The sequence below is a fragment of the Odontesthes bonariensis genome, chromosome 11, assembly GCF_027942865.1.
Source record: "Odontesthes bonariensis isolate fOdoBon6 chromosome 11, fOdoBon6.hap1, whole genome shotgun sequence".
Lineage (NCBI taxonomy): Eukaryota > Metazoa > Chordata > Actinopteri > Atheriniformes > Atherinopsidae > Odontesthes > Odontesthes bonariensis.
Window position 1 is genome coordinate 9,254,240 of NC_134516.1, and position 13,959 is coordinate 9,268,198.

Sequence of the window (13,959 nt, forward strand, 5' to 3'; positions counted from 1 at the left end):
CTTTGATTAGCCAAGACTAACAAGGTACTGTGAACTTTGCTTTCCAACTTTGAGGGAAGGAAGAGAATAAACCAATTCTTGCAGATTTTAGAGCTTAAGATCTATGGGCTTAGTCGGTTGTAAAGACACTTTTTTAGCAGATGAGAACCTCGGAGCCGCGGTGTGAACAGACATCTTGAATTTACAAAGATTGCTATACCTGCACTGTACAGCCAGAGTACTGGCCAGGTACTGGCCAGTATTACACATAAGTTGTATTCAATGTACTGTATTTACAATACTGAGGATGCTCATGTTAACGCTTTTCACTGAAAGTTCAAATGAAATTCATTTGAATCAGTCTGAGCGTATTGATTAACTTAAATGAAGCTTCGTCCACGTGAATATTAACATGAGGATGCAAGACATTGAGATTTATATTTATATGCACTGAATATTTGACAGATGGAAGCATGAAGACAACAACATTTCATAAGACACCTCATCTGACCCTTAATTACACTCCATCTCTATTCTTTTAAGAAAGTATGGTTGCTATTGTAGGTAAGCAAACTGAAATGTATGTATAATTTTTAAGTAATACAGCCCGTCACGTCTCTTTTTTTTTTTTTATGGCCCTACAAAATATGTCTGTAATGTATTCCATACCTCCTGCAACAGACTTCAACATTGTCAATCTTATTTCTCCCTGTTCATTCTCTGTGGCGTGTACATATGTAATGACTTTTTTGGCCACTGGTAGGTTTGGATGCTGTTGCGCAGCCTTTTTCAGAGACGGACTGGCCTATTAATGGAATTTTGCAAATGTAATAACATAAATGCATTTTTGTCCTCCTATGGCCACTGTATTTAGAATCCTATGCAGTCATCATAACATAACGTTCACACTGCTCTCACCTCAGTATTGTGTGTGTATTTTGTTTTAAGATTTTATTAAAACATACATTGCAAATGTTTGCATGCTTTAAACAAGCTGAGTAATAGGAAATCAGACTCATTATTTGCAAAACAAGCAATATGTAGGCTTGTTGATTTATTGATGAACAATGTGAAAGAAGTTTCAACTGTCAAAACAAAACAATTCTAAGCCATGGTTTTATATTTTGAATTTCCCCCATTGGGGGATAAATAAAGTATTTTTCTTTTCTATTCTATTCTATATAGCATTAAAATGTTCTTAATTGTTGTTCACTCTTTTTGTATGCCAAATAGAATTGTGTGAGTTCACAAATGTTGGATTAAAAATGTATTTATTTATTTTTCTTAAAAAAATGCTTAAACAGGTTTTTATCTAACATTATGAATGTTATTGTTATTTTGTTATTTCAGCTATTTCCATTTAAGACTATGCTGTATCATGTTAACATGATAGTAGCCTAACATAAATGATAACAATAGCTTACATTGAATGGGCTAAAATTCAGCTTAGTTTTTGAAAAGTTGGAAAGTTGAGCTTCAATGTATGTTGTTGCCTACTAGCCAATAAGCAAATTTTTACAGATACCGATCTGGGTATCTACACGATACTAACATTTGGACTGATGTATCAGCCAACCCCAATAATCTATTTTGGCAGAGGGTATAGTCTGTGAGTTTTATTCAGCATGTCAATGTTGTGTATCCTTTTTGTCCCATTCCAGCCACCAGACCCAGACGACATGCTGGGACCATCCCAAGATGGCTGAGCTCTACCAATCTCTAGGTAAGACGAAATTGAGCATCTTTTCACATTGGACGGGAGCTTTGGTCCTGAAAGGAAACGGGTAAATTTACAGCGGGGAAGGTCAGCACAACAAGTTGTTTCCAATGCAGAGTGAAATAGCTTTGTTGGAAAAGCCGCTAGATATTTTGTTAGGTTTTTATTTATTTTAAAAAGAAAGAAAAAGTTGCTAAAAAGTTCTGAAAGTATACTTAATTTAGCCCCAGCAGGCTGGTAACAGTGTAACTCGGTGAGCTCTCCTGTACACCATCATGTAAAATTCATGGTGTCTTGGTCCACACTTAAAACATCACGAGAGAAGTTTGTGAACCTCAAAACTATGTGACTCTGACATTTTGAAGTACACTGACCCTTTGTTATGCACATTCCTGTGCCTGAAACAGAATAGTGTCTTTGTGGCCCTTTTAACATAACAACAAGTTAGTACGTTTGGTCGCACATGTGCACGGCTCACACAGAGATGTGTTTTTATGACAGTTGTGTTAAATCCCACAACTGTACGGGAAGCCAAACAGCTTAAAATATATATATATATATCTCATGTTACTTTAAAAACATATTGTGTGTATATGATATCGAGGTAAGAAGTGTCTTTGTTTGTGTCAGGATTTATATCTACCCCAATATAAAGACGAGGGGCTACACTGTAAAATATGTTACTTTGACAGAAAATAAATATTTAATTCAAAATTAAGCTTCTGAGATCTTCAAATCTCACTTAAGAGTAACAGGGAACATTTAAAATTCACAAAATAGTGATTTGTTTTATATCGCGATATACATCGAAATCGACTGATATTCAAAGAAATATCGTGATACGACTTTTTCCCATATCGCCCAGCCCTACGTTCCACTACTGAATATCACTGGAGTTGAAACAAAGCATAGTACAGGCACCAAAAACATGTATATTCCATTTACTGTACATGAAGTCATTTAGCCGACACTTTTACCCAAAGCACCTAACAAATTACAGAACAATATTTAAGCTTCAGCACAGTAAGAACCCCTGTTCTATACATTGAGTGCTAAATCAATAGAAATCTATCTAAATGACGTAGGTGTAAGCAGAAGTTAGAGCAGGTTCGGTGCGTTAGGGTCTTAGAGGTGTTATAAGAGGAGGTTTTTTGTGAAGAGCCTCTGAGAGATTCTTAAAGGTAGACGCTACTGCTCTGATAATACTTGGTAGCTTGTGGAGCCACAAATGAGATTAGTCCGCACAGGCACCGCCTTGTGTGTAATGATGGCATAACTGAGAGGAATGTGGTGGTCGAGCAGGAGCATAGGTCTGTTTGAAATGATAAACCCCATATATATATTTTTTTTACCAACAGCTGACCTGAACAATGTCCGATTCTCAGCCTACCGCACAGCCATGAAGCTCAGACGCCTGCAGAAAGCTCTCTGCTGTAAGTACACTCTCCATGTATATGTGTGGGGGCTGATGGTTGATTGGATTGTCAGAATCCAATAGAAGTAACTCTCATCATTTACTTCTTTTGGTCAGACATTTCCTCTTGCTACACCCTCTACAATGGACTAAAAGATTTCATTTTTTTTCCAAACGTTCTACTTTAGTGGGTGCAATGGGGTCGTGAGGAGGTTTTCAGACAATATGATAAAAAATGCTCCAGAAAACATCACAGACCCCCCAAACCCACTGGTGACTGTTATCTGTGTGTGTGCTTGTGTTTGAATGTGTGATGAGCGTAAGAGAGAGTATGTGCTGTTGATCCTTATTGTGCACTTCATGATTTTGGCGGCCTTGTTTCCTGTTTTCTTTCTCTTTTTTCTTTTTTGCCAGTGTATTTTGTCTATTTTAAAATATTATCGCCTGCATATTACTTTTATCTGTCATATTTTACAATCTTAATCTGTTTTTACCTTAAGTGCCCAGGGACTACAGGTGGAAATTAGCAAATGTTGCTACAGACTGGCACAAGGCATCTCTTCTCTCACGATTAATGCTTTTGTGCATTGTCCCTGTTTTAAATAAATGACAAAATGACAAATGATGACTTATGAGTCTAAGTCTTAGTACAATTTATGGACAACCTCAGCTCAACTGCCTTTCTGTGTGTGTGTGTGTGTGTGTGTGTGTGTGTGTGTGTGTGTGTCTTCCAGCTAACTAACCATGGCCTTTTCTCTGTGTTCAGTGGATCTCCTGAGCATGCCAGCAGCCTGTGAAGTGTTTGAGCAGCACAGTTTGAAGCAGAATGAGCAGCTGCTGGACATCTCCCAGCTGGTCACCTGTCTGACTAGCCTGTACCAGAAGCTAGAGCAGAGCCACTCTCACCTGGTCAATGTCCCGCTGTCCGTAGATATGTGTCTCAACTGGCTGCTCAATGTCTATGACACGTACGTAAAGCACAGTCGGCACACGCACAGGAGTTTTCAATGTTCGTCAGGGAGGTGTATCGTACTCTAATGTGTTGAATTGTTCACTTGGCAGTGGACGCAGTGGAAAGATCCGGACCCTGTCTTTCAAAACTGGAGTAATCTCACTCTGCAAGGCTCACCTGGAGGACAAATACAGATGTAAGTGAATGCAGTTGGAGAGCTTGTTGATCGAGGTTGTATGTTCGAAACGCCCCTTAAAGCTGCAGTCTGCAAGATTTGTTGTTGTCATACGTAAAGTCCTAATTTTTGGCATTTTAAGAGTTAACATGATCTATCAGAACGCTTGAAGTTGAAAACGGTGACCTCCGTAGTCGCAAAATGCAAGAAATGCTTATTTTTTAACCGAAAAATAAAAAGTTATTCAACTTCCTGTCCCGCCCCATCAAAACACATGAGAACTCGTGCACGTCTACATGCACGCCAGATGCGCCTACACGACTCCTCATTCATCAACTCACCTGTCATTTGCGATCATGGAAGACACAGTAAGTAGACTAGCCTGTAATGAAGTTCAATAGTCTAGATAAATAAGCGTGGGGACGAGCCTACCTTGTATCGCGCGTGCACAATCGGTGATTGACAGGCAGCAGAGCCCAGCTCGTAACCTGATTGGTTACCTTTTACCGGTCCAGTTTGCAATTTTGTAAACAAACCTGCTGGCTTTGGAGGGACCTAGCGGGACATATAGGGGACCTAGAGAACTAATTTTTTATTTGTATTGGGGTATTTAATGTACTACTTTCAGAATCCCCGGACAGTTCCAGGCATTATTCTTGAAAAAGAGTTGCAGACTGCAGCTTTAATATTAGCAGTGTTGGTCAAGTTACTTTTAAAAAGTAATTAGTTACAGTTACTAGTTACAGCTCCCAAAAAGTAATTGAGTTAGTAACTCAGTTACCACATTGTAAAAGTAATTAGTTACTCAGCAAAGTAACTGTGGCGTTATTTTTTATGTTCTATAACGTCTTTAACATTAAAAATGTTTATATTAACTGATTGAAGAATAAAAACACTATATACAGTCATTTAGTTCTGAGTTCTGGTAAATGCATTTCAGTATGTTGACAGCCATAATTAAATCATCATAGGGAAGTAGTGCTTAAAAACTGGGGACAAAACACCAATGGAGCAATCACAGAAACGGACTACTCCGATTGAAAATGTATCGATCAATGAAGCACAAAGAAGTATTAGTGCTTAGTGCTTCAAATCATTTTTCCTTTGGCCAATGGGCCTAGCTGTTTGTGCATCTTACTGTGAGTTTATATATGAGCAGCAACCTTAAATCTAGCAGACACTCGTAGGGCTGAATACTTAGTTGTTGTACTCGTGATTCCTTTTTCATTTATACTTTTTTTCTTCATCAAGCTTCATCTTCTTAGATATAGGAGTTCCCTGAGACGAAGGGAAAGGAATAAATGACAGCCATGGCAGAAAAGTGAGCTTTCACTGTAGCTCACTGCGTGTATGTTCACCAAACGTGGTGCATTATTAGGGACCCAGCAGTGAAACTGCTAGGACCCTATTGTATCTGTAAGGTTTATTACTATTCCTCCATCTTCCGTCCGATTCTTTGCAAAATGTGCTTGAAAACTCTTGAAATTTTGCAAGCACCACCTGCCAGTCGACGACATGAAAGAATCTAAACTTTATATTTTTGGGAGTCACTAATTGACTCTGTAGCGCTTCCTACGATGCTTAAAAATGGTCCCCGCAATGGGGTTAGTTTCGTGTGGGACAACGAAATTCGGTACACTCATTCATCATGCCTAGACACACAAAAAAGTCTCATGTCGCCATGGTCCCACGTCCACAGGAAGGCGGCCATTTTGGATGGAAAGTGCGTTTTGGTGCCATTTTTGCCCGATTCCACGCCTTGCATATGATCGAACTCGTCCTACAGATCTAATGCTACAAGCTTCAAACTTAAGACATGGGTGGGAAAATTCATTGGAAAAAATTTTCCAAACTTAAGAACGGTGTGGGTGTGGCCAGGCGGTGAAAATCGTTTGATGGCGTTTGTGATTTGAAAGCCTTATCATCATCACAAAGTCATGAAACTTGGCACGCACGTCCACCCTGTCAACCTCATACGTATGTAAAGGGTATCATGTGTGGGTGGAGCAAAATGGCTCAGTGGCGCCCCCTAGAAATTTTCAAAAACCCCTCCGCATTGGGGTTGGTATGTGCTCGTATATACGCAGAGGGTATCGTGTGTGTGTGGGCAGAGCTGCGCGGTTACGGTGTCCAGCGCATGCCCAACGTGCGCACATCTCGGTCCCGCATACAGCTGCTTGCAGCTGTTTTTCTATTTGCTGTATGTAAGATGAGCAAACTCCTGCATAATACGTAAGTAAGTTTAAGTTGAGAATCCAAATAGTTAATGTAAACATTTATTGATACACCAATTAGCTATATGGCTACTTTTCCTTAGGATAATATGGAGCTACTGTGCTTTAAAGTACGGTGGTCTCGCGAAGGATTTTAACGTAATTTGCTTGACACTTCTTTGAATTCATATGTGGAGTCTCCATGCAAAAGTAACATTTTCAAAGTTTCATTGAGTGTTTGGCAAATGATTTGGAATTTGCCTTGAATACTACATATTTTGATATTTTGTAAAACTGATTTCTCAGTCAGTCTCTACTTCAAAGGTGCATCTGAGTTCTTTTAGATACGTACAGATGTCAGATGCGAACAAACAATGCTATGCTGCTACTCGCTCTGCTTCTTCCTCCTCCAACTAAAATCCTGTTTAAAAATAAAAGGTTGCACTTTGTTTTCTGGTTTAGGCTGATGTCTGTGAAGAGTTAGACACTGAAGATCACATCACAAGTATTCTGGATGCCAGTCGCAGTCCATACTGAAAATAAAAGAAGCAAGCTATGCAGCGTAGAACGTTCAGCACACAAACGTACGCTCACTATTTACTTATTTTCAGCGAACATTTGCAGCGAGCGTCAATTCTTAACTCAAAGATCCTGAATTCCTCAACAAGCGATATTTAGAGAGAAATAGTTGAGGTGCTTTTAAAAAATATTGTTAACAAAGTTTTTAAAAAAAACTCTGTCCCAAATTTGACCCTCTACCAGACCATCCCACAATGAGAGCTTTGGCTCTTGCATTAGTCTCTTTTGTCTTCATAATCACGATAACAAAGTACATCGTCTCCATTTGAAAATGTAACCAAAAATCACCTGACAAACCAACAAACTAGAGATAGTTTTTCACCAATTCCTCTGCTTATCTCACCTTTTTGGCCTTCATTATTGATGTGTTCTTTCCTTTCCCCGTTCCCTCTCTTTCTCCAGTTTTGTTCCGGCAGGTCGCCAGCGCAACGGGCTTCTGTGACCAGCGCCGCTTAGGTCTTCTCCTCTACGATTCCATCCAGATTCCTCGGCAGCTTGGCGAGGTCGCATCCTTTGGCGGCTCCAACATCGAGCCCTCTGTCCGCAGCTGCTTCCAGTTTGTACGTCACATGCGCAAAAGGATTTTATTTTTTTGTCTGTTGAAGGAATAGTAACTTTACTTCCAGGTCTGATTATGAGTGCACGTCTACATTTAATGCAGTGGTTTTCTGTGGTATTGTGCCCTCCCATTTCCCCACTGTCAGTTATCCGGTAGCTTATCATTGTCCAGATCAGTAGATGCTTTCCACAGTCGTCTCCATGGTGTTGTGCCTTTTTCTGTGCCATGAGTTGCCCATAAGGGGTTCCAAACTCTTCCATTCTGTCTGCTGGCGATCTCAGACTTCCTGTGATGCTTAAGGAAAGAAGTGGTTTAAACTTCCTCCTTTTTTCTGTTTTGTTCCTGGTCTGCATGCTAGACATCTCTTCTTTAACTCCTCTTTATTTGGGGTCTTATTCTAGGCATTGCTTGGGCTTTGAAAAGCTCAGTCAGCTGCTTTGAAATGCAGACGACTTTTCCTGTTGCCATGGTTTTGCATTATAAAATATTTTAAAAAACACCAGAGTTACCAGCAGAAATTATTCTGGCAACACAGCATCCGGCAGTAAACTGTTCAGAAGACTGAGAGATACAATCTTATGACTTTTGACAGTTGCTTGGAGGGTTTAAATCAAGTCCTCCAGCCGAACCTATTACAGTTCTGTCAGAGATGATGGCTGAAGCAGCTTTCTTTCTTGATGTGAAAAAAGTAACCAAAACTTACTGATTTTGTTAAGAACTGGTGATTGCAGGGGCCAAACAGTGGGGAGTTTACTCTCAGACCACTCTGTGGGGCTGATATTTGATTTTTAATCAAAGATAATAAACCAACCTAAGTACAGTATATTGGAAAGCTGGATGAAGTGTAATATCATCCTTTCATAGTATTGTAACATACAGACCTTTGGCTGAAGAGGCTACGACTGCCAGGGGGAGATAATTTAATCATCTGTATCTAGAAGGTGCACCTCTGTATAAGCAACCCATCTATTTACACTACGTTTGGTGTTAAAAAAAAAAAGATAAGATTCGCCTTTCATCCTGAGTTAGACTTCTTTAAAACAACATTTTACTTGCTTCACAATGTGTGTCACTCAACTTTCTTGAAGTAAAAATAAAAAAAAAATTTCTAGCTGTTTGACAAATAAAATTTGGAGATCTCAGATCAGCAAAAAAGATATTTCTTGTTTATTATACCAGTGGCAGTATGCCTGGAGTGTATGTATATAATACTGATGTACCATAGGTATTTTTATTTCTATCCATGCATTGACTGATATACTGTATATGTATAGTCTCTGTCAATGCATGCTCAATTTTCAACTTTCTAAGAATCATTTTCATTATTAAAGGTCAATTTCATTCTTTCAATTTGCCTTTATGTAGGGCTTGCCCTCTTTGATGAATTCTTCTTTCTTAGGCCAACAACAAACCTGAGCTTGAGGCCGCCATGTTTCTGGACTGGATGCGCCTGGAGCCTCAGTCTATGGTGTGGTTACCTGTCCTGCATCGGGTTGCAGCAGCTGAAACTGCCAAGCACCAAGCAAAGTGCAACATCTGCAAAGAGTGCCCCATCATTGGCTTTAGGTCAGTAGATCGTCAGACATCATTTATTTGTTTATTTTTTGTCAGTTTTCCATTTGTTGCACCCAGGATCTGCACGGGGCATAGTTTCGTTCATCTACATCTATTTTTGTTACATTTAAAAAGTTGTTTTATTAATTTGGCACAAGTCTGTGTCTACGTAGCTCTAGAGCAGTGATACTCACTATTTTTTCACAAGAGCCACATTGGCAGCAAAATCAAGGGAAGGGCCACTTTTACAACAACATACTAAAGTCCCCTTTTGCAACTATGCATTTCTACATATAAAACATCCCACAAAAAAAGGAAACAACACAGCCAATACATTTTCAATTCAGACCACATTTACCTTAATACTGGGATGAGCGAAAGCTGGCGTGCATGTGCTCGACTTTCTTCATGTTGTATTTGTAGTTTGTTGTTGTAATCATAGTGAGACATTCAGGATGAGCATGGTTTTTGTGCTGGTTTTTGCCCTTTTTTAATCAAAAACCGATCCATTGCGCCTGCATCTCGCGGTACACCCGACGTTTGCCTGCTCGTCCCCTCTCTGGCGTCTTCATGCTGATTTTTGTTTGGTTTTTGTGCTGGTTTTTGCCCTTTTTTTTAATTAAGAACCGATCCATTGTGCCTGTATCTCGCGCTGGCTAAAGGAGCTAGCGTGCACTGCGGTCAGGTGTGAGGTGGTTTAAGCGGGCTGCGTTGCCAGGTTTAACAGTGTGCCCCCTTTAGGAAACACCATAAAGCCTTAATTAATATTTAATAAAAAATACTTGATACTGTGCAGTATTTGTGTGTTATTTGACAAAAAATATTGTTATTGTTACCATATTGTTATAAAGTACTATGCGAGTGCGAGCCACCAATTAGAGCTTGAGGAGCCACATGTGGTTCGCGAGCCGCGCAATGAGTATCTCTGCTCTAGACTATCTGTTCTATCTAACCAACTTGAATCTTTTGTGAGTGGCCATTTAAAAAAAGTGGTGGCTTGTTTATCAGATACAAATAAATGTAATCAGTTTCAGTCAGACTTAAATGAAGTCCATTGTGCCATTGCCCACAGCCCTACTGGTTAAAAATCGTCATACTGTGTGACAGTAAACACGGGTGGGGCCATGGCTCATGTGGTAGGTATGGAATGACAAGAGTGTCACAAAACAAGGAGCAATTCCTCTCTGTGAAAGGAAGGGTCTGCACTCTTCAGATCAGAGGACATTTGACATCAATCAGAAATTTTTGATCCAAGATACTGTTCAACAAGCACCCCCCTTATCTAGAACATGGTTAATTTTTTTTACCATGAACAGGTATTTCAAGTGTTCGGATAGTGATGTTTTCAGCTAGTGTAGGCTACTGATGCATTTTAGATTGAATTATTATATGATATCAAACGCTTTATGTGTAGAGTGAATCAGTTAAGATTACAAATGTACATAGTCACTGATGTGTTATTTTTGCTGCCCTTAATACATAAGATCAGTGGTTCGATTCCCAGTCAGGGCATGCTTCCAGCAAACCCATCCATCCATCTATTTTCTATACCCACTCAATCCAACTCAGGGTCACAAGGGGCTGGAGCCTAGCCCAGCTGTCATTGGGCGAGAAGCAGGGTACATCCTGGACAGGTTGCCAGTCCATCACAGGGCCACACAGAGAAAAACAAGACAAAGAACCATGCTCGCTCACACTCTTTCCTGGGGTCAATTTTAGAGTCTTTGTAACCCCAACCTAGATGCATAGCAGCAAAAGTAAGGAATGGCTCAACCTCACATGAGCTGGCGTCTTCTACAAGTTTTATCAGGAAAATAAATTTGACATTTTAGCCATGCTAGCATAAATCATAATTTCGCGATAGTCAGTTTAAAAGTGAAAAAAACAAGATGGGCTAGAATAATACAAGTTGTTTTTCAATGTGTCATCACTTGAAGTGCTGTGCGGACTTGCTCATTACATTCTATGGATCTGGAAACACATTAGCTCCACCCGTAGGATCAATCAGATTATTCTCTGTCACCAGAGTAGTTGTCTGAAGCAATTTGTCACCCTAATCAAATGCCACTGCATGAACAGCAAAAACCGCTCACTTACACCTTTGAATGATGATATGCATTAAATGACAAAAATACAGTTGTAGTTCTAAAAAATTGAATTAAATTAAATTAAAAAATACTTTCTTTCGAGTTTTATGTAATAAGTGAATCAGCAAGTTTCTTTTTATTTGACATTCTGCGTCACAGAATGCGATCGTCAGTTCTATAACGGGGAAGCTTCCCTGAATGAATAAATCGGACATCTTTTATACCTTTGCAAACATTTCAAGACTATCCTGGTGTATGATAGACAAAGATAAAGAGCATCAGTGTGGCCCTGATTACAAAAGCCTTCTGTCCCCAGCACAGCTGTAATCAGATACATTTTATATCATCAGTACCGTTCATTCTATTTAAATGGAGGTCAGACAGATTCTCTTTAGCTCACACCAGAACTTCCCCATCATATCCAAAGGGGAAATTAAATCAATTTGTATGAATTCTATTCTAACACATCAATTTGAATAATGATGAGACCCAACGAACTGTTTTAATGTTTGCGTCTGTCTGCTTGTTCTTCCTTTTGTTGTTTTCGAGGTGTTTTGGTGGGCCTTGCATGGAAAGAGCAGAGACATATTTAAATAATCCAGAACTTCAAATTAAATCTCAATTAGGCCTTTGGTTAAAAGACTTCCTCTGCTGAAAAAGAAAAACACAAATCTTCTTCATTAATTGATCCTCATTTGTGTCTCTTATTTTATCCACTCTGTTTTTTGTTAAATCTTTTTCTTCCTCTTGTTCTCCTTATTCCTTTGCTTTCCAAACCCTTCCTCCCCAATTAATTATTCTCTCTCTCTGTCTCTGACTTTCACCAGGTATCGGAGCCTGAAACATTTCAACTATGACATTTGTCAGAGCTGCTTCTTCTCTGGTCGTGTTGCCAAGGGACACAAGATGCAATACCCCATGGTTGAGTACTGCACTCCGGTAAGAGAAAATAGACGTCCTTGACCTGTAATGTTTAGATAAAATGTAAATGAAAGGGGAAGATGTGAATTTTAAGATGCCAGACTTAAACTGGCTTCGCCATGTGCGGAACATCGTGATTTTCATTTCAACTCCCATATTAACAGATTAGAGCTTCCAGACCAGCTTTGTGACGTGTCTCAGCCTTGACTTGAGCCACGCTGCTGGCATGCACCATCTCGTGTTTTGGTGTTGTGATTATTTTCATGCATGAGCGCAAGCATCAGGGAAGTGGTCCTTAGCAGTGGTGTGCAGCTAGAACCTTTCTTGGTTGTCATATTGACTTTATTTTAGTAACAACAAACCTTTGGTAACAACAACCATAGTTGCACTACAGAAACACTGCAGCAAAAAGGTCGGTCGTGTAAGTGTGCACATGCAGTCATGATGCAACAGTTCAACAAATCACATGCAACGCACTGCTGGTTAGCAGCCAGCCGTATAATCAGACTGTTAATTTCCCCTGTTTACGCCGTGGAAATTGCCTGATATGTTATTTCTTTGCAGTGGTGAGAATAAATTGAAACTATTTTCGTTCCAATTAGCTGCATAGGAATTGCAATTGAAAATGTTTTTTAAAAAGTATTGCATTTTGTTGAATAGAATGGGTTTTGTTTGGTTATGTTTCACTGGTTTGGGGTGAATGCACATATCATGTAATGTAGCCAGAAGTCGGCAGTATGGTCTACATAACAAAGAGGAAACAAACAAACAAACAACAAGATGAAAATAAGCAAAACTATTTACACTGTTTACACATGGCAGATAAATGGAGAGAGGCCTCCGCAGTAACATTTTACTTAACTAGTTTTCACTAAACGGCTCAATCAGTAAAGTGAGGTAACTATCCACTTTGTCAGAACACATTTGGAAAAGGTGTTTCCATCTTAAATCAATGGCATTCTCTCTTTAGGGTGGAAGGTCAATACTTGTGCAAAATGTGCATAAAAACAAATGCTTTTGTCATGTTGCAAATTTAGATTTTTTTTTTTCTAATCAAGCACATCTTCCTTTAATTTTCTTAAGATTGTCAAGAACGAAAGCAAGAATCTGAAAGCAATACCGTAGTGCAAATGATAAATGAGATTAAATGAAATGAGAAATATTCTATTTATCCCAAAGGGAAACTATTCGTTTGCAGTATTTTATTTTATTTTTTTGAGAATTGTATTAATTTTGTTGTTTTCTTAAACATTTCTCCATTGGTGACTCTCAAATGAACATCTACGTGTTATTGCATTACAGCTCATCCTGACTGAACACGAGCGAGCGAGTGAGCGATTGATTAAAAAGTGATTAGAATGCGTACTTTTCAATCGGCCTGTCCTGACATGCCGCGAGCGATGTCGCTCCGTCCAGCGACGACGCCGACCCCTTATAAAATCGCCCACGCTGCCTCTATCTGGACGACATTTCGCGGCGGCGTCCCGCCCCTTAACACTTCTTATTGGTTGAAATGAACACGCTGCTTCCTGTTGACAAGCGAGTTAGCAACAGTTCAGCATCACTCAGGGAATAATGGACGAGGAGGAGCTGATGACACCAAACACCCGTACCACATGGGTGGTAATTGCCAGAGAACTCGGTGACTCAAGTGAGTACTTTCTGAACCAATAGAATCACTCCCGACAAAATCGTCACGCTGCATATCAGGACACCCTCGCGAAATTTCCTCGTCGTATCGCGTCAGTTTCGCTCGCTCGCTTTCAGTCAGGATGAGGTGTTATGCTGTCACTCGGCAACAGTATCGGA

At 39.7% G+C, this 13,959-nt stretch overlaps 1 protein-coding gene and 1 long non-coding RNA gene across 5 annotated transcripts in view; one reads left to right on the top strand and one right to left on the bottom strand.

Annotated features, from left to right (window-relative positions):
• LOC142391332 (uncharacterized) overlaps nucleotides 1-13,959 on the bottom strand; it is a 397,679-nt gene that overhangs the window by 359,741 nt on the left and 23,979 nt on the right. The gene's annotated exons all lie outside the window — the stretch shown is intronic.
• Nucleotides 1-13,959, top strand: part of dmd (dystrophin) — a 215,905-nt gene that overhangs the window by 185,192 nt on the left and 16,754 nt on the right. For all 4 annotated transcript variants that reach the window (XM_075477434.1, XM_075477432.1, XM_075477435.1 and 1 more), the window contains 7 exons: nucleotides 1,641-1,702; nucleotides 3,055-3,129; nucleotides 3,877-4,078; nucleotides 4,173-4,258; nucleotides 7,432-7,589; nucleotides 8,988-9,154; nucleotides 12,057-12,168. In XM_075477434.1, the coding sequence (XP_075333549.1) occupies nucleotides 1,641-1,702; nucleotides 3,055-3,129; nucleotides 3,877-4,078; nucleotides 4,173-4,258; nucleotides 7,432-7,589; nucleotides 8,988-9,154; nucleotides 12,057-12,168 (862 nt within the window). The remainder of the gene's footprint in view (nucleotides 1-1,640; nucleotides 1,703-3,054; nucleotides 3,130-3,876; nucleotides 4,079-4,172; nucleotides 4,259-7,431; nucleotides 7,590-8,987; nucleotides 9,155-12,056; nucleotides 12,169-13,959) is intronic.